Source organism: Anthonomus grandis, chromosome 22, assembly GCF_022605725.1.
Source record: "Anthonomus grandis grandis chromosome 22, icAntGran1.3, whole genome shotgun sequence".
Classification (NCBI taxonomy): Eukaryota; Metazoa; Arthropoda; class Insecta; order Coleoptera; family Curculionidae; genus Anthonomus; species Anthonomus grandis.
The window spans coordinates 15488352-15505437 of record NC_065567.1 but is presented as its reverse complement, the minus strand read 5'-3'; the positions used below and the strand labels follow the sequence as shown (position 1 = coordinate 15505437).

The following is a 17086-nucleotide window of genomic DNA, read 5'->3' as shown; positions in this document are numbered from 1 at the left end:
TTAAAGTAAAGCTGGGATAGCGTGGCTGCTGTCCTTGCACAGAGTGATCATAGCAGCGCTGACCGGAGTGCGAACGAGTGACTGCAGACTCAACCGACGCGACATCTGCATATCTTAGGCGTGGTGCCCAGCCCGCTATGCCCTAGGTGTGGCCTGGCAGACGAAACGGCATATCATTTTATAGGAGAATGCGAAAGATCTAGGCTAGGATCAGGAGAGAAACTATGGATGCTCCCTTCCTGCCAGGAAAGGAAGTAAAGGACTATAACTGGGAAGCCTGCTCTCCTTCACTAGGACGACGCGACGGGTCGCCTACTTGGGCAGACTAGAGCGGGTGGTCAGCAGTAATGACGGGGTTTCAGGGATTGGCAGAAAGGGCTTTTAGGCATATCTCCAAACACTGCCCTCCACCGTTACTGCTTCTACTTAGTCAATAAGTTAACCCCATTGGTTTTTCTTTATATTAGGTTTCTCTTTATATAATTTGATATGTATATCCTAAATTTAGTTAAATAAAATATAATATAATATCTATGTTTTTTTGTATCTATACGCTTATTGGCTTTTTTATTCTATTGTATTATTTATTCAATGTAAAGAAATTAAAAAAAAATCGAGTTCGGTTCGAAAATTATTTCATTCGTTATTTTATTACAATTGCATTTTATCATAAAAACCTGGCATACGATTTTGCATAAATTAGCTTTCGGTTCTCGTTGGTTAAGTTAAAACTTCCTGTTCTTAACTAACCTTCTTGTAATATATAAGTAAATATTTTCCTTACAGTTTTGTTTTAACAGCAGTGTCTGTGCAGGATTTGTACTAGATAGGCTTTGGAAAATATTATGAACAGCTTTTTCTTAAAATAAAATTTGATTTTTCTCGTTCAACGGGCCATTTTTATGTACCTTTTTAGATTAGTGACCTTAACCTAGAATCGTCAAAGCCATGACCACAGAACTAACACTGACAAATGACAGAGACCACAGACGTCATGGGGTTGAGGAAGCATAATAGACATTTAGACAAATATAAATAAATGTATTGAATAGAATATTGTTTATCTCCTAAGATAATAAAAAACAATGAAAACAAAAACGCACAATTAGCTGTTATGAGTCAAGTGTCTTGTTAGCCTACTTTGTTAAATTATATAAAATGAATTTAAATGCAGATATATCAAGTGCACTCCAACTGCTGGAAGATATCAAGCAAGGGGTCGGGGATCTAGGTGACCCTAAGCTGCAGATGAACACTTACCAAGATCTAAAAGCCTTATTATCAATATTGGAAAATCCTGTATTTAGGAGTATTGTCACAGTTCAAGACTCATTAAGTGAATTAAACCAACAATTAATACAGCATCCCTCAATATTGCCAGTAGATTTTGATATAACTTCAGGGGGTGACCTAGTTCTAAATGTCCCACCAGCAGGAGAACTGTATGACTCTGACTATAATGCTTTTGGTAATAGAGACTATGATGAACAAAGAGTGCCTTCTGCACCAATTTCTCCGAATTCACCCCAAACTTCAGCTTTTACTGCATCAAATAATAAGTTACTTTCTTTACTCAATAGTCAAAAACTCAATGGAGCAATAAATCAAGAGGTAAATAGCATACTGTACTTCAGTAGTGTATTATAGTGTTAAGATTATTTTTTTTTTTAGTAAAAAGCAATTTAAATACTTTTATTTATGCTTTGATAATGCTCATTATCCAAGTATAAAGTAAAGGTGGCGGAACCAATATTTCATAATATTTCAATAGTTTAATAATGAATTGTAAAATATTTATTATATTTATTATTATTATAACATTGATTTTTGGTCTGATTTTGACATTTATTACATAAAGAGAATATCTAAGTAATCAAAGTTTTGGGCATCCTTAAGGATGGACCCCTTTCCATCTTTCTGGCAGGCAATGAATTTCTTGCAAAAACCAGCCTTATTTAGAGGTCAACCATCCATGAATCCTAAATATCCCCCTTTTGAAAGATTGGAAATATTAGAGGAAATATTCTGAAAGTCCATGCTACATTGATTAGCATGCTAGTCTGAATGTTTTGAGAACTTAACACATTTTACAATATGAGCTCAGGCATAATTATGTTAAAATATACCTTTGTTGTGTCTTTGGTATAATCTGGAAATTTTATTTTCAATGCTCTGTTAAATTTGGTCAGCTCTTGATGGTATCATTCACCAGTACTTGTTTCAAGATTTTCATTGTTTTAAGAGAATATTCTTGATCAGAAAATTATCCCCGAGAATTTTTCAAACTGTGACCTGATTTTTATTTTTCTAGTACTTTTACATTTACAACTTATACTTAAACCAAAATTAATATAAAAATTGAGGAGCAAGAAGGCATATCAGACAAATTATTAAAATACAGTTCCTTTGTAGGAGGATATATATATATATATATATATATATATATATATATATTTGCAAATTTACTTAATAATATAGAATATTTTCAACATAATCAATTTACACTCTTACTTTCTGTTCTTATATACATACTCAACCTAATTTAAAGTCTTTTGTTGTATAATTTGTTGCCGAGTATTTGTAGAATTTGCATTTCCATAAAAAAATTTAAGTTTTTATATAAAAATGTAATCTTTGAAAGCACTCACCAATTTGAAAGGTTTTTCATGTAAACATTTGATCACAAATGGCCATGGTTGGTTGTATTTTAAATTTTTTAAATATATTTTTCTCTAATTTGCTTACTCTTTTAATCTTTCTTATCTTTGCGATAATATTTATAATTGAAAATATTGTTAGTTTATATCTACAAGTAAGTAACATGATTTTATATCACACATACAGATGTTTCACATCTAGGCTCTTGATTGTATCAATATTAAAACAAATGATAATTCAATAAAACATTTAATAATAATATATGGTATATTTAGTTATAAAAAAAAAAAATTATTATTATTCTAATGACTGGGCATCGAGTTTTGATGTAGCAGGAATCCCATGAGCCACTACAGTATATAAAGTCTGTATATTAATCATTTTTGAGCTCTATTTGGAGGACATTGACAGAAACTTATAGATCTAAATTAACATAGTTATAATTCATGCATTATTATTATGCAAATATTTAGAAAATCAATATGAGATGTAAAAGATCAAAGTGAAGCAAAATTTGCTACAAATCTCAAGCCTAAAACAGAACAAACAAAATTCAATATTTTCTCATTAGGACATTGAACCAGGATGAGCTAATGATAGAAATAGATTCTAAACCTGAGGACAAGGACTCATCTTTTTCAGATTAGATTATATTTTCTATATATAAAAAACTGTTTTGTTTGTGTTTCCTTAATACTTTATTTCATTTAAATATATTCCTTAAAGCTTTTAAAGTGTTCATTTTCTTCAAACTTTTTTGCTGACCTGGCCAATCCTTGTCTTTTTATCACCACTTTTGAAGCATTGAAAGAATTGTTTACAAGTTTTTTTGGGTTGGATCATGCTTACTATAAGTTTCCACCAACAATTGGAAATTCTCAGCAGCCATTTTTTCAAATGAAAGAAAGAATGTTATAAGGCTTCCTGTGAAACATCTTTTCCTGGTATAAAATTTGACATTTTTAGCTCCAAAAAGGACAATGTTGTGGACACATGGATAAACCAAAACAAAATGGATTTTAATAAAAACTGTTTACTCTTCAAAAAACAGTAGATGTCTAGATACTAGCTATATCAGTAATACCATCTTGAGGCAAAATTGACATTAACCAAAACATCTTTTATAAAAGATTTTAATGTTTTCATATGGTGCTTAAATAAGAATGTATTACTACCCCAAAACATTTTTATAATTATAGGTCATTCTCTACCGCACCAGATCATATATGAGCATAACAAAAATTAAATTGAATTTTAGAAAAATCTTGTGTTTCTAAAAATTTAAAAGATTAAAAATTTTGTTCTGACATATTAAACTATTTTTGTTGTCTAATTCATAAGTAATTAAAGAATTACTAATGGTAACTATTTTACACACTATTAATAAGGTGCTAACTTCTTTTAAATTTTATTCCTTAATAAATTTAAATGAATCTATTTCATTTTATGGCCAATTACCAAGATTTTAAAAAATACAGGTAGTCAAATTATTATTTTTTTATTTTCTTTTAGGCTTTAAGACTATTGGGTGAAACTGGTTTTAATGCACATGAAGAGGACTTGATCCACAGGTCACCTTCAGTGGGGAGTGATACATCAAAGACAGGATCAGACAGCCTGCCAAATAGTGAATGGTCTCAAGTGGAAAGCATAGATTTAATAAATGATGGCACTGGGTTGGGTTTTGGTATAGTGGGTATGAGAAATATGGGGGTTGTAGTAAAAACAATTTTACCAGAAGGTGTAGCTGACAGGGATGGAAGGTTGCAGAGTGGTGATCATATTTTACAGGTTAGTTTTTTAAGAGTTTTAAGAAGACTGTTGCCTGAAAAGCTTTATAAAAGTTTTATAATCTTGGTTTATTTTTTGTGTGAGCAAGTTCTATTGTTTACCTAAAATGACACATTATCATCTTTGCAGATTGGAGAAGTAAACCTTCATGAAATGGGTTCTGAGCAAGTTGCAATGGTTTTGAGGCAATCTGGTACACATGTACGGTTAATTGTAGCCCGCCCTATTGAATGGTCTTCTCCAGATTTTAAATATCTGGGAAGTTCTGCTCCCATAGTGCCTACTAAACTTTTACATGACGCGACTGAGCTTGATCGATATCTAATTCAGCATAAGTACCCACCTGTGTTCCGACAAAATAGCGACGTATTACCCACAGATCTGGCTAAATCTTACGGATTATCTCGAATTCCTGCATCACCTTCACTTCCCTTGTTGAACCTTGATGTATCTGTAAAAATGCCTGAGATGGAGAAATTTGTTGTTGAGCTTCAAAAAGACACCAATGGCTTAGGTATTACTATAGCAGGTTACGTCTGCGAGAAAGAAGAATTATCAGGTATTTTTGTAAAAAGCGTTAGCAAGAATAGCGCTGCAGACATGAGTGGAAAAATCAAGGTCAATGATAGAATTGTCGAAGTAGACGGACAAAGCCTGCAAGGATTCTCCAATAAACAGGCCGTTGAGGTGCTGCGAAATTGCGGAAATGTAGTAAAACTGTGTTTAGAAAGGTATCTCCATGGACCAAAATATGAGCAGCTTCAGCAAGCCATTGCAGCTAGTGAAATGAAGCCACCATCGCCGATAATTTCAACACGGTAAATGCCGTAAATGTGTTACCCTCTTTCCTATAGTTCTTTTTCTGTATGTTTACCTTTCTCTTTTTCTTATACTAACGCTGTAGTTGTCTTAATTAGGCCAAGGTGTATGGACTTAGCATTATATGTACCTCACTAACCTGTGTTTAGTAGCTCTCTTTAAGGCGCATTATGTATGAAGTGGGTGTCATTTTCACCTTGAGCTTTCGCGTTATCTTACTGTATTGTTACTTTCATACTTTAAAACAACTTGCTGTATAGAGTATATTTAACATAATCAAACAAGAAATGTTTGTTTCCTTTTTTTTGGGATTTTGACTGGTTTTCACATATCAGTGTTCCTGCATGCTCAAACAATAATGAACAGCTAAAGACTGAAAAGTAGAATGTACCATTATTTATATAGAAACTTGGTAATTCAAGATTAAGTATTGCAACTCTTAAACAAGGAAACAAGTTTAAATTTTCTCTACCTTTTTCTGAATTATCCTGTATCACACAATATCAGTGAATTACTTATTAAAGATCAAATTTATTTTGCAAATTATAAAGAAGGTTATGTAAAGTATACTCTATAGCTTTTGCATGAAAATCTATTTAGGAATGTAAGGGCTGTTTACTGTAGGACGATATTACCCCCTAACGACACCAGACATACTAACCCCTTCCTCATATTCAATTGACAGAAGGTAACATCAAGAGCTCAAGGTGAAAAGGGTGACTTATTTCATACGAGATGCCCCATATATTTCAGATATCACAAAGAAGAGGAAGGAAGTCTTTCTAATGCAACCAGTGAGCTCTTTTGTGAGTATATTAATAAAGATAACTCTCTAGTGCTCTCTGATGAAGAGCTGAAAGAGAAATGGTCTATGGTTTTGGGACCTGATGTCCAAATTGTGATCGCTAGAATAAAAAAGTTTGGAGACCGAGGAGGTTTGGGAATAAGTCTCGAAGGCACCGTAGACGTTGAAGAGGGCCGTGAAGTCAGACCTCACCATTATATCCGTTCCATTTTGCTTGAAGGTCCTGTCGGCAAAAATGGTACTCTTAAATCTGGAGACGAGTTGCTTGAAGTGAATGGTCATCAGCTATTGGGAATGAATCACCATGAAGTAGTCAGCATTCTCAAAGACCTACCTCTAGATGTCTGCATGGTCTGTGGTAGGAGCCCAAACAACATATTTAAAGAAGAAACATACGAAACTTATCCAGAACGGAGTGTGCTAACACGCAGCCTTAATAATCTTCTTCCAGCTTGTGATAGGTTAGTTAAAGCCAAATCTGACGGATCCCTTGCTAGTAGCATAGCTGTAGCTGGTTCCTCTGAAGTATCTTTTTCAAAAATGAAATCCAGAAGCCTAGAACCTCTCACAGGGTTAGCTATGTGGAGCTCGGATCCTCAAATTATTGAGCTAGTGAAAGGTGAGCGTGGTCTAGGCTTCTCGATCCTAGATTATCAAGACCCCATAGACCCTAATGATACAGTTATAGTTATAAGAAGTTTGGTGCCTGGTGGGGTAGCGCAACTCGATGGTAGACTGATCCCGGGTGATCGTTTGTTGTTTGTTAATGACACAGTGTTAGAAAACGCTACTTTAGATCAAGCGGTACAAGCTTTAAAAGGCGCACCCAAGGGCGTAGTCAGGATAGGCGTCGCAAAACCCTTGCCTATTCCAGATAACGTGGCTCATGGATCCCTGATCGATGTAGATCCTGAAAGGTTTCTGATTTCAAATAGTTCATTTAAGTAACACCGAGATACGTTGTATTCATTTAAATACTCCATTTTACATTTTTTTTTATATGTATAGTCAATTTTAGTTTAAGATTGATGGGAGAAACAAACCTGCATGTTTAAGAAAACTTTATATACCTATTTATGACTCTTTTAAAGAAATAATCTTTGGGATCTGATAACAAATATATCAAATATTATTTTTACAATTTTGTTTCTGCCTTCACACCTCCACACATCATTATTATAAATCATATTCACATCCTATTTTGGACAAATAGTTACATTATTAAAACAATTTTCCAGTTTTATGCATATTTATCAATTAGGTTTAGTAATTATTATTTTCTAGCAATTATTATTCTTTTTAAAAGTGCTAGGAAAATGGGCAATAATTGTTTGAAAATCAGCATTTCCTTTCGGCCAATAATATAACCCTTTTAAGTACGTCTCTAGTTAGAAAAGACTATACCAGCTGTATTGCGCTTGTTCTATTCTACAACCTCACTTTAATAGCTTGGTGGTTCTTTCGAATATTTAGGTAATAGCAGGTAGTTAGGGCTCTCATCAATCAAAATGTGCATTTTTTTTTGTTTATTACCATTAATTAGTAATATGTATTATCAACACTCACAAGTATTTATATAGGTTAGTATGGCAATAATATATAAAGTTAAAAATGCAATCAATAATACTTTAGACTTAAAGAATATTGTCATCTTTAAAAATTACAGGTATTGATTTAAGAGAAATAGACATAGATTTGAAGGAAGATTCTATTATATTAAATCCTAATTTTCTGCATGCCTCCCAAAGTTTGGTACACTTCAAAAATTGCAATCTTATACTACTAAAACATGTTTGACTGCTGAACTTCTTTTCCTTACATTTTGCTAGAAACTCCGACATACTAGAAGCAACTTAAGCCTTATTATTTGACACTATTTCTTTTACTATTATGCATATTTTGAGATTACTTGTGTATACTGCAACTTGTTTGTAACGTTTCAAGGAAACATTAAAACGGGAAAGTTAATGGAATTATTTTATTTACATCTAATATTGTTTTACTATTGTGCTCTTTCATTCCAAAGATTAATTTATTGACTTTATGCAGTTAATTATATTGAATTTTAGTTCATTGAATCTCTGGCCTTAAATACTAAACCTTAGAAACTTAAGAGCCTTAAGAACTAAAATAAAATCCTCTTTTAAACCTATAATATTTTGAGTTAAATTATATATTTGTATATTTTTAGATGGTTATATAACTGATAGTGTAAAAGTAATGACTTAATAATTATGGCTGTTTTTTAAAAAATTAGTTAATTATAAGTTATATAACACCGGTCGAAAGTTTCGGGTTCGGATTTATTTAAAAAATTTATTTAGTAAAGGTAAAAAACCGTATGGAAATTTATTCATATTTATTTTCTGGTAAAGGGTTAAACTTAAAATCATTCACACTGTAAGTGAAGCTGGCAGCTTGAACTAGTAGGAAATATTTTGCCTTCTTAAAATAATTATATATTTAATAGAAAAAATAGATTAATATTTAGCAAAGACAGGTAAAAAAAAATAAGCGTTTATAGATAATATTCCTAATAATAATAGTATCGATATCATATAAATAGTGAGATAGATTAATTATTACTGTCAACTGTCACTGCCCTAAATAAATCTAAAGTCAATCTATTACATAGGTGACTTTACTATTTAAACTTAAGTTTTCCTGCATAAATATTTGGTTTAAGAATTTTAAAATTGGTTTATTCTGGAGTATTAAGATAAAAATGCTCACCTTGAGAGTGAGACCTTTGTTTTTTAAATTTTACATCTAAAATATTTGATTGATTAAATATTATACACGCATTCTTTGATTCACTTAGTTCCCTCGTCATTATGCGTGATCTTGTTATGCCAGTCACTATATTTAACACTTTGGTTGACAAGTGTTGGTTAGTTTTTACTGACGTAGATAAGTAGTGTTTTATTTTCGTTGGTTGGCGTTAGTCCTTGTCACATTAAATATAAAAATTAACGGTTTTTGCTTTTAATCTTTTTATACTTCCCCTATTGGTTTAGGAACGTACATAATATTCATGCTAAATTACTAATTTCTATTAAAGTTTGAATCAAAAATAGCGGTGGACGCGCGTCTGAATTTTTTTAGAAGCAAAGAATTTTTTTTTTAATGAAAACATAGAAACAGAAAAAAGAATAATTTAAAATTTAGACAAAAACAGTTATTATGAAATTGAAAAATATAGTCTGTCGTAACAAATCTACATTTTTATCTACATTTAAAATCCTCAAAATATCCTTCTTCATAAGATGTGCCTCCGCCTTTTAAACTTATATATAAATATATATACATACTTAATTGTATATATACTCTTTGAACGAAATCTACTTAAATGTGGTTATACTGTTAAAGATATATTGTTAATATTAGAATTTTAATTAGAGAAATAGTCTTGTCTTATAGCTAATTGACTGCTATAATTAAGGGTTTGTTTAAATCTTGTTTAATTAGTTAAAAAAAATACTAAAAGCCATTGACAAAGAGTGATGTGGTATAAAAGACTTTAAAATCGCCTATTCGTTGTTTCAATTCTTTAAGAAAATTTTAATACAAACATAGTAGGATTTTTCTGAGAAAGGAAATGGGGTGTCTTATCTAAATACACCATTTGAGAAATAAGTATTAGTAACTTAACAATGATATTTTATAAATTACAATCCTTATCAAGAAATGCTAATGGAAGTAAAAAAAGTATATATTTAACCAACTGTAGGTAATCTTAAACTACTCTACTTAGTGATATAGTTGGGCCAATTTTATATATCAACTCTGTAAGCAAATTTTGTATAGGTAGGCATATAGCATTACATAAAAATAATATAGCATATTAATATTTTAGAGATCGCTTCCAATGCCCCTTTTCCTTGTGCAAGATTTACAATTATCAGTTTTAATATTTAGGTGAAATTTATGTTTTAAATCTCATTTATTTATTACATCGCATACTGCATTTTATATTTTTATCGATTATTTCCTTATCGCGAATTTGTGATAAAATGATAATAGAAATAAAAAGCTATATAAAAACATGTTGTTGTTAATACAAAACTCTTAGCAATAAACATTTGTATAAATTTACTTGAATAAATACATTCTTAAGGTTTTTGTTGATTTTTCTTTGGTTATTTTAACCATTCCTTTTATACAGACTCTTAATCTAAAAAAATACATAACGTCTTGGATATAAAATAAATGTGTTTTTTTAAGAGGACACGTAAAGTTTTCAAGACATTAGAAAGATCATGTTAAAAATCTATGTAATGTTTCTAAAAAAGAACCAGTTATAAAGAAAGCTGTCTGAACTGAATAAATGTAGGTTGAGTATTCAAACGCAACATGAGGTATTTTAAGAATAAATTGAGTCGCAGCTGAGATCGTTTAGGCCGTATACTATCATTTTTCAAATGTTATTCTGAGCGGTAATATTTTTCTCGAATGTTTAAGAGTTCAGGTATTGACCAAAAATATGTTGGTTGCAATAATTTTGAAGTTACTAGAAAAGTAACAAAGGAAATAAATTACTTTAATCTGATAGACCTCTATTTTGGAATTTATGCACTTTACTTTACTACCTAGGGGATTTCATTTATTCTTTTCTGGGAACACATTAATTTTAAACAAAGTTATTTATTTGACTGTCAAATTTTATTGTTAAGAATATATTCAGGAAATAAGAATATGGTTTCATAAGCAAAGAAATCAACTCTTTAGTATCTAAGTAGATTTTTAATTAAGTTTTTACTAAATTTTGTTGCAATATTAAAAAAAAACACCTTGTATATACAAGAGCGTTTCTTTTTACCTCAAAAACTTTCTCTGTTTTAACTGACACCCTGAACTGCCTTTAGGCAATTTGTCAACCAAGAGCCACTAAATTTGAATATTTTTAGTCACTAACAGGCCATAAAATGGATAAATTATGATAATAAACATTATTTCGAAATGATTTTTGTAGAAACCACTTATCTGTGGTTCAGAGTTTATGTTAGGCCAGTATTGCTTAGAGCAAATTTTCAGTATTCTTGAGAATATTTTCACAAAATGCTGGGATGTTCTTTAAAGAAATTTAGTCAAGAAAGCACTTGTTACTCAATATAGTTTCAAATAGATGTTTTTCAAAAAATTAGTGAGTTAGAAATTAATTTGATACGGTGAGCAGATATAACTTAGGAATAATTTGTTTTTTTTTTTTCAACATACACTTATCTTAAGTGTAAAAACTTGATGCAAATTTGTTCGAAACTCAATCTATAAATAACAGGATGATTGTTTAATTTTTGACCATTTCTTTGCCTGTAATGCATTTAAATTCAATTATTTGAAAATAGTGCTTTTAAGATATTTAAAAATTTCAAAACATTCAAATAATTTTGCGGTAAAAAAAATGGCTTTTATTTAACTTCGTAAAATCATATTAAATTTTTCAATTATTGTTAAATGCATTTTTATTCATTATCAGCTTCCCTGTGATATGACTTCGCAGGACGTTAGATGCGCCCAACAAAACCTTCTTTACTTCATGGATCGGTGCTACCTAACCTCTCTTTTTCGTGTCTAACCTAAATATATCCGTTATGTTATGATTGTTATGTCACCAACCGAATGAGAGTCGGGTGACAAGTTTAATAAAAAATTCATTAAATTAAAACTAAACTTACAAATACCTTGACAAATCTTAAGAAAACCTTTGTAACCAGTAAAATGGCGCTTCGCATTGTTCAGCGTAATCCCTTAAAATGGGCACAGCAACTTGCCAGGGTAAGTCAGCGCCCATGGCTATTTTAGAGTTGTTAATTTTGTTAACCAATTGCTCAAAGAACTCTTCTCGGTAGGCTCAATCAACTATGTCCGCTTTCGAAATCCAACATAAAACTCCTCTAATTAAAAAACAAGCAGCTATTCCTGTTGCTATGTATGGGGGTCGAAATGCAGTCACAATGCTTCCAGGTGGAGGAATTGGGCCTGAGCTTATGGAATATGTCCGTGAAATATTTAAATATGCTGGAGCACCTGTTGACTTTGAAGTAATTGATATTGACCCAACAGAAGAAACTGGAGCATTTGAATATGCTATAACCTCTATTAAACGAAATGGAGTTGCTATAAAAGGTAAATAAACTTGTCTATAAGTCAACTATGATATAATATTATCATCAAGAATCTAAATAAAACTTGTATTATGGTATCCTTTATAACCTCAACTTTTTAACTAAGTTGTCAAAATGTTCCAAAATTGTATAATTCTAATTATGGTAAATAGCAAGTAATTCTGTAAAAAACCAACCCAACTAGTCAAATGGGACACAACATGCTAGTATTAATGAGTTACTTATTATATTGGGTATTATGTCACTTATAGCAAAAATCAATTTAGAAATTTTTATCTCACATACTCAAAAATTGAAAAGAAGAAGAAAATAGACTTATTCACATAGTTAAAAGAAATATGAACTTAAATCTGTAAAGATACCGTTCCATATATTTAATTTAATTTAAGTTCAATAAGTTTTAAATACAATAATTTACTTGAGGTATAATAGATTTTTTTATACCTAGGAGCTGAGGTTAAATCTATTAATCTCTGAGCTCGTTTCTTCTTTAAATTAAATTAAATAATGAAATACAAAAATTAAAAAATAACTTATTTAATTTAGTTTATCAAAATGATTTCAATCATATATGATTCTGTATAAATAATAGTTATATAAATAATTTTCAAAAACAAAAACAAATTCACATAAATAAAATAAACCTACTTTATAATGAAAATATAAATCAAGAACTTTTAAACATAAATAATAATGATTTTATAAATAAAACTGTTATTAATTTGTCAGATAAAGTTTTATCTGATACAGAAAAACTTGTTCTTTCTAAAGGTCTCAATTACTCAATTACTTCAAAAAGTTAAATATCATTTCAGCTATAGAAAACACAACGAAAGACTTACCAAGAGATCAACAAGATGAATTTAGAATTAGGGCAAAGATAGAAATTGAAAAACCAATTAAAATTAAACAAAATCTAAACTCTTTAGAATTAAAAGCTTTAAAGACACTTAAAACCGATAATACTATTAAAATACTTCCAGCTGATAAAGGTAATGCTACTGTTCTTTTAAATATTAACACTTATGAAAATAAATTAAATTTAATAATTAATGATGGCAATTATTCTAAATTATCTAAAGATCCTACAGAAAAAATTGAAAGACAAATTTATAATTTACTTAAAAAGCATAAAAACCAATTTTCTGATATTGATAGATTTAAATTAACTCCACATAATAGTAAATCACCACATTTTTATGGTTTACCAAAAATACATAAAATAAAGGTTCCTTTAAGACCTATAGTTAGTAGCATAAATTCACCTACTCATCCTCTTGCAAAATATCTTTTAAATATCTTAACTTCAGACACTAATAATTCTGATTCTTACATTAAAAATTCTCAACACTTTTTAGAAAAACTTTCTACAATTTATTTTAACCCTCATGATCTATTGGTAAGTTTTGATGTTATAAGTCTTTTTACTAATGTTCCTGTTGACAAAACTTTAAATATTGTTAAAAATAAATTAGAGAATGATAATAATTTGACAGAACGTACAACACTAAGCGTTAGTACAATTTTAGAACTTTTAACCTATTGTGTAAAAACTACTTATTTCCAATACAATAATGAATTTTATCAACAAAACTTTGGTATGGCTATGGGTTCTCCTCTTTCACCAATTTTAAGCAATATATTTATGGAAAATTTTGAATCTGAAATTATTAATACATTTGATAAAAAGCCTAAAATATGGTGGCGATATTTTGATGATATTTTTTCAATATATCACCATAACAAAATAGATCTTATAAATTTTTTAAACTACATTAACTCAAAAGAATCTACTATAAAATTTACTCTTGAAAAGGAGGCTGATGGTCAGCTTCCTTTTCTTGATATTTTAATTAAAAAGAATTTACAAAATTTTGAAACTAGAATTTATCGTAAACCAACTCATACTAATAGATATCTTAATTTTAATTCTAATCATCCAATAATGGTAAAAAAAGGAGTTGTAAAAAGTTTATATGATCGTGCACACATTATTTGTAATAATCAATATTTAACAACTGAAAAAGATTTTATTAAAAATATCTTAATACAAAATAATTATCCCAAAGAATTTTTAGAAAATTGCTTTCGGATAATTATTATTTTCGCATAATAATTGATAATCCACGTATAAAATTGAATCAACCAGTTTTTACAACAAATCTTATTTTACCATTTATTCCAGGTTTTTCTGATAAGATAAAAAGAATTGCTAAAAAAGTAATATAAGAACTATTTTTAAATCACAAAACACATTACGATACTTATTAACAAAAACTAAACCTTTCAATGAAAATGAATTTAATAAAAATGTAATCTCTAAAATTCCTTGTACTTGTGGTAAATTTTACATAGGTGAAACCTGTAGACCATTACCAAAAAGAATTAATGAACATAAATCTTACATAAAAAATAATGATTTTAAAAAATCAAAAATTACACAAAATGCATTTGACAATAACCACAGAATAGACTGGAATGCTTTCTCAATTTTAGCAAAGGAACCAATTTCAAAATTACCTAAGCTAAAGGAAAGTGCATTTATAATGTCAAATGAAGATAAATGCTTAGCTACTTGTTCAGTTGACTTTCATAATACATGGATTCCTTTGCTAAAGAGAGAGGTAGATCAGGGTATTCTCAAAATTAATTAATGATTTAAAATGTTTCATATTCATGTATTTTCTATGATTAATTTACATTAAGATCACACCCCTTTAGTTTTAAAAAAAGTAACCGTTGAAATTTTCGTTATCTTTCAAAATGGTTTGTCAAACTATTAATAAACCGTCAAATCATATAAAAAAGTATATAAAGTATTTTCGAATTAGGAAGAAATTTTGACGACACTACATAGCTGATAATTTGAAAGATAAGTATATTTTATTTTTAATTTAATTAAATTTTACTTTAATTACCTTGATAACGGTAGTAGATATAACTACCGAAACGTTGGTTTAAATTAGGTATTTTTTAAAAAAAAAGTAGGTCTTGTTGTTTTTTATCGTTTTTTAATTGTAATATTCATAACAGAGTTAGGTAGGATATTGAAAAGAAGAAACGAGCTCAGAGATTAATAGATTGAACCTTAGCTCCTAGGTATATAAAAAATCTATTGTACCTCAAGTAAATTATTGTATTTAAAACTTATTGAACTTAAATTAAATTAAATATATCAAACGGTATCGTTACAGATTTAAGTTCATATTTCTTTTAAATACGTGAATAAGTCTATTTTCTTTTTCTTTTCAATTTTTGAGAGTGTGAGATAAAAGTTTCTAAATTGATTTTTGCTATAAGTGACGTAATACCCAATATAATAAGTAACTCATTATGAATTCGTCACAACAATACAGATTTTACTTAACATGCTGGTATGTAATTTTTTTTTATACATACAATTATTTATTTCAAAACATCTCTGGCTTAATAAGCAGAATAACATTCATAAATATTATCTGTAAAAATATAATTTCTATAGGTAATATTGAAACTAAAAGTGAAGATGCAGGAGTAATTTCAAGAAATGTAGCCCTCAGAAATGAATTGGACCTTTTCGTTAACATTTTGCACTGCAAATCTTTTCCAACTGTTCCAGCTCGTCAAAAAGATATAGATATTGTTATTATCAGGCAAAATACTGAAGGAGAATATGCTATGTTAGAACATGAGGTACACATATTAGTTACTATCATGCTTACTGACACATTCATGAGAAATATGTTTGATTTTAGAGTGTTGATGGTGTGGTGGAAAGCATGAAGGTAGTAACAAAATCAAATTCTGAGAGAGTAGCCAGATATGCTTTTGAATTTGCTAAAAGAACTGGAAGAAAGAAGATAACTACTATTCACAAAGCCAACATTATGTAAATAGTGAAGGAGTAACTTCACTAAAGAAGCATTAATTAATTTAATTGATTTTTAGGAAATTATCAGATGGTCTTTTTCTGGAAACTTCAAAGCAAATTGCCAAAGACTATCCAGAAATTGAACATAATGATATGATTATCGATAACTGTTGCATGCAGCTTGTTTCAAAACCACACCAGTTTGATGTTATGATCATGACAAATCTCTATGGTAGCATAGTTTCCAATGTAGTCTGTGGTCTAATTGGCGGTGCTGGCATTTTGTCAGGAAGAAATTATGGAGATAATGTAACTCTGTGTATGATACAAAAAAATATTTTCTATATTTATTTTTTATTTAGTATGCTGTCTTTGAACCTGGTACCCGTAATACTGGCACAGCCATTGCAGGGAAGAATGTAGCTAATCCCCTTGCTATGGTGAATGCTTCTATTGACATGCTTAATCATCTGGGACACAAAACACATGCTAACCTGATTCAGAATGCTATGTATAAAACTATTGCTGAAGATCATTTACTTACTCCAGGTAAACATTCTTGTAAAGGGATTTCAAACTTTATTAAATGATTTGTTTTTCAGATTTGGGTGGTACAGCAAAAAGTACAGATGTAGTGCAAAGAATTATTGATCATATTTTACAGGCTGACATAAGGCCCTGGTAAATTTTGTCTGTGGTGTGGTTCTCTGGTCTTATATCCCACTAAACAGTAAACCCATTTCAATGTAACTAACAATTGTTCTCTATGGTTTGAATAACAGCAAACTTTTAACCATGATCTTATTATAACATTTCATTTAAGTTCTAACAGTATTACTATTACCGAGTGTAGTGTTAAATTATTGTTTATTGTCATATTTATTTATTTTTTCTCTTTTGCAGAATCTGCTGTCTTCTGTATTTGGTGATATCCACCTTTTTTTTTCAGTGTTACAGAAAACTGTGTAAATAATATTTATTGTATGCATACTTATTTTAAGATCTTATGTTAATAAATTATTTGTTTCTTTTTCATAA

General features: G+C 29.6%; 2 protein-coding genes across 3 annotated transcripts; both read left to right on the top strand.

The window, feature by feature from the left end:
• Positions 1-997: 997 nt before the first annotated feature.
• LOC126748807 (patj homolog) lies at positions 998-10194 on the top strand. The gene is made up of 4 exons (XM_050458274.1): positions 998-1611; positions 4171-4449; positions 4579-5267; positions 6022-10194. The coding sequence occupies exons 1-4, from the start codon at positions 1159-1161 to the stop codon at positions 7019-7021; spliced, it is 2421 nt and encodes an 806-aa protein (XP_050314231.1). The 5' UTR covers positions 998-1158; the 3' UTR covers positions 7022-10194.
• A 1462-nt stretch (positions 10195-11656) lies between these two features.
• LOC126748728 (isocitrate dehydrogenase [NAD] subunit gamma, mitochondrial) lies at positions 11657-17086 on the top strand. Of its 2 annotated transcripts, XM_050458130.1 has the most exons (8): positions 11657-11848; positions 11923-12199; positions 15680-15870; positions 15933-16066; positions 16126-16357; positions 16411-16597; positions 16651-16729; positions 16952-17086. In XM_050458130.1, coding segments are annotated over exons 1-8 (1158 nt in total). In that variant the 5' UTR covers positions 11657-11791; the 3' UTR covers positions 16953-17086. The 2 variants fall into 2 exon arrangements, with proteins under 2 accessions (XP_050314087.1, XP_050314086.1); XM_050458129.1 differs by lacking the exon at positions 16952-17086 and having other exon boundaries at positions 16651-16733.

Bases quoted from the DNA above. Each gene is read 5' to 3' on its own strand.
- LOC126748807 (XM_050458274.1), top strand. From the start codon at position 1,159: ATGAATTTAAATGCAGATATATCAAGTGCACTCCAACTGCTGGAAGAT. The intron at 4,450-4,578 runs GTTAGTTTTTTA...TCATCTTTGCAG, and splicing joins GTGGTGATCATATTTTACAG to ATTGGAGAAGTAAACCTTCA. The intron at 5,268-6,021 runs GTAAATGCCGTA...CATATATTTCAG, and splicing joins TCGCCGATAATTTCAACACG to ATATCACAAAGAAGAGGAAG.
- LOC126748728 (XM_050458129.1), top strand. From the start codon at position 11,792: ATGGCGCTTCGCATTGTTCAGCGTAATCCCTTAAAATGGGCACAGCAA. The intron at 12,200-15,679 runs GTAAATAAACTT...TAATTTCTATAG, and splicing joins AAATGGAGTTGCTATAAAAG to GTAATATTGAAACTAAAAGT. The intron at 15,871-15,932 runs GTACACATATTA...GTTTGATTTTAG, and splicing joins ATGCTATGTTAGAACATGAG to AGTGTTGATGGTGTGGTGGA.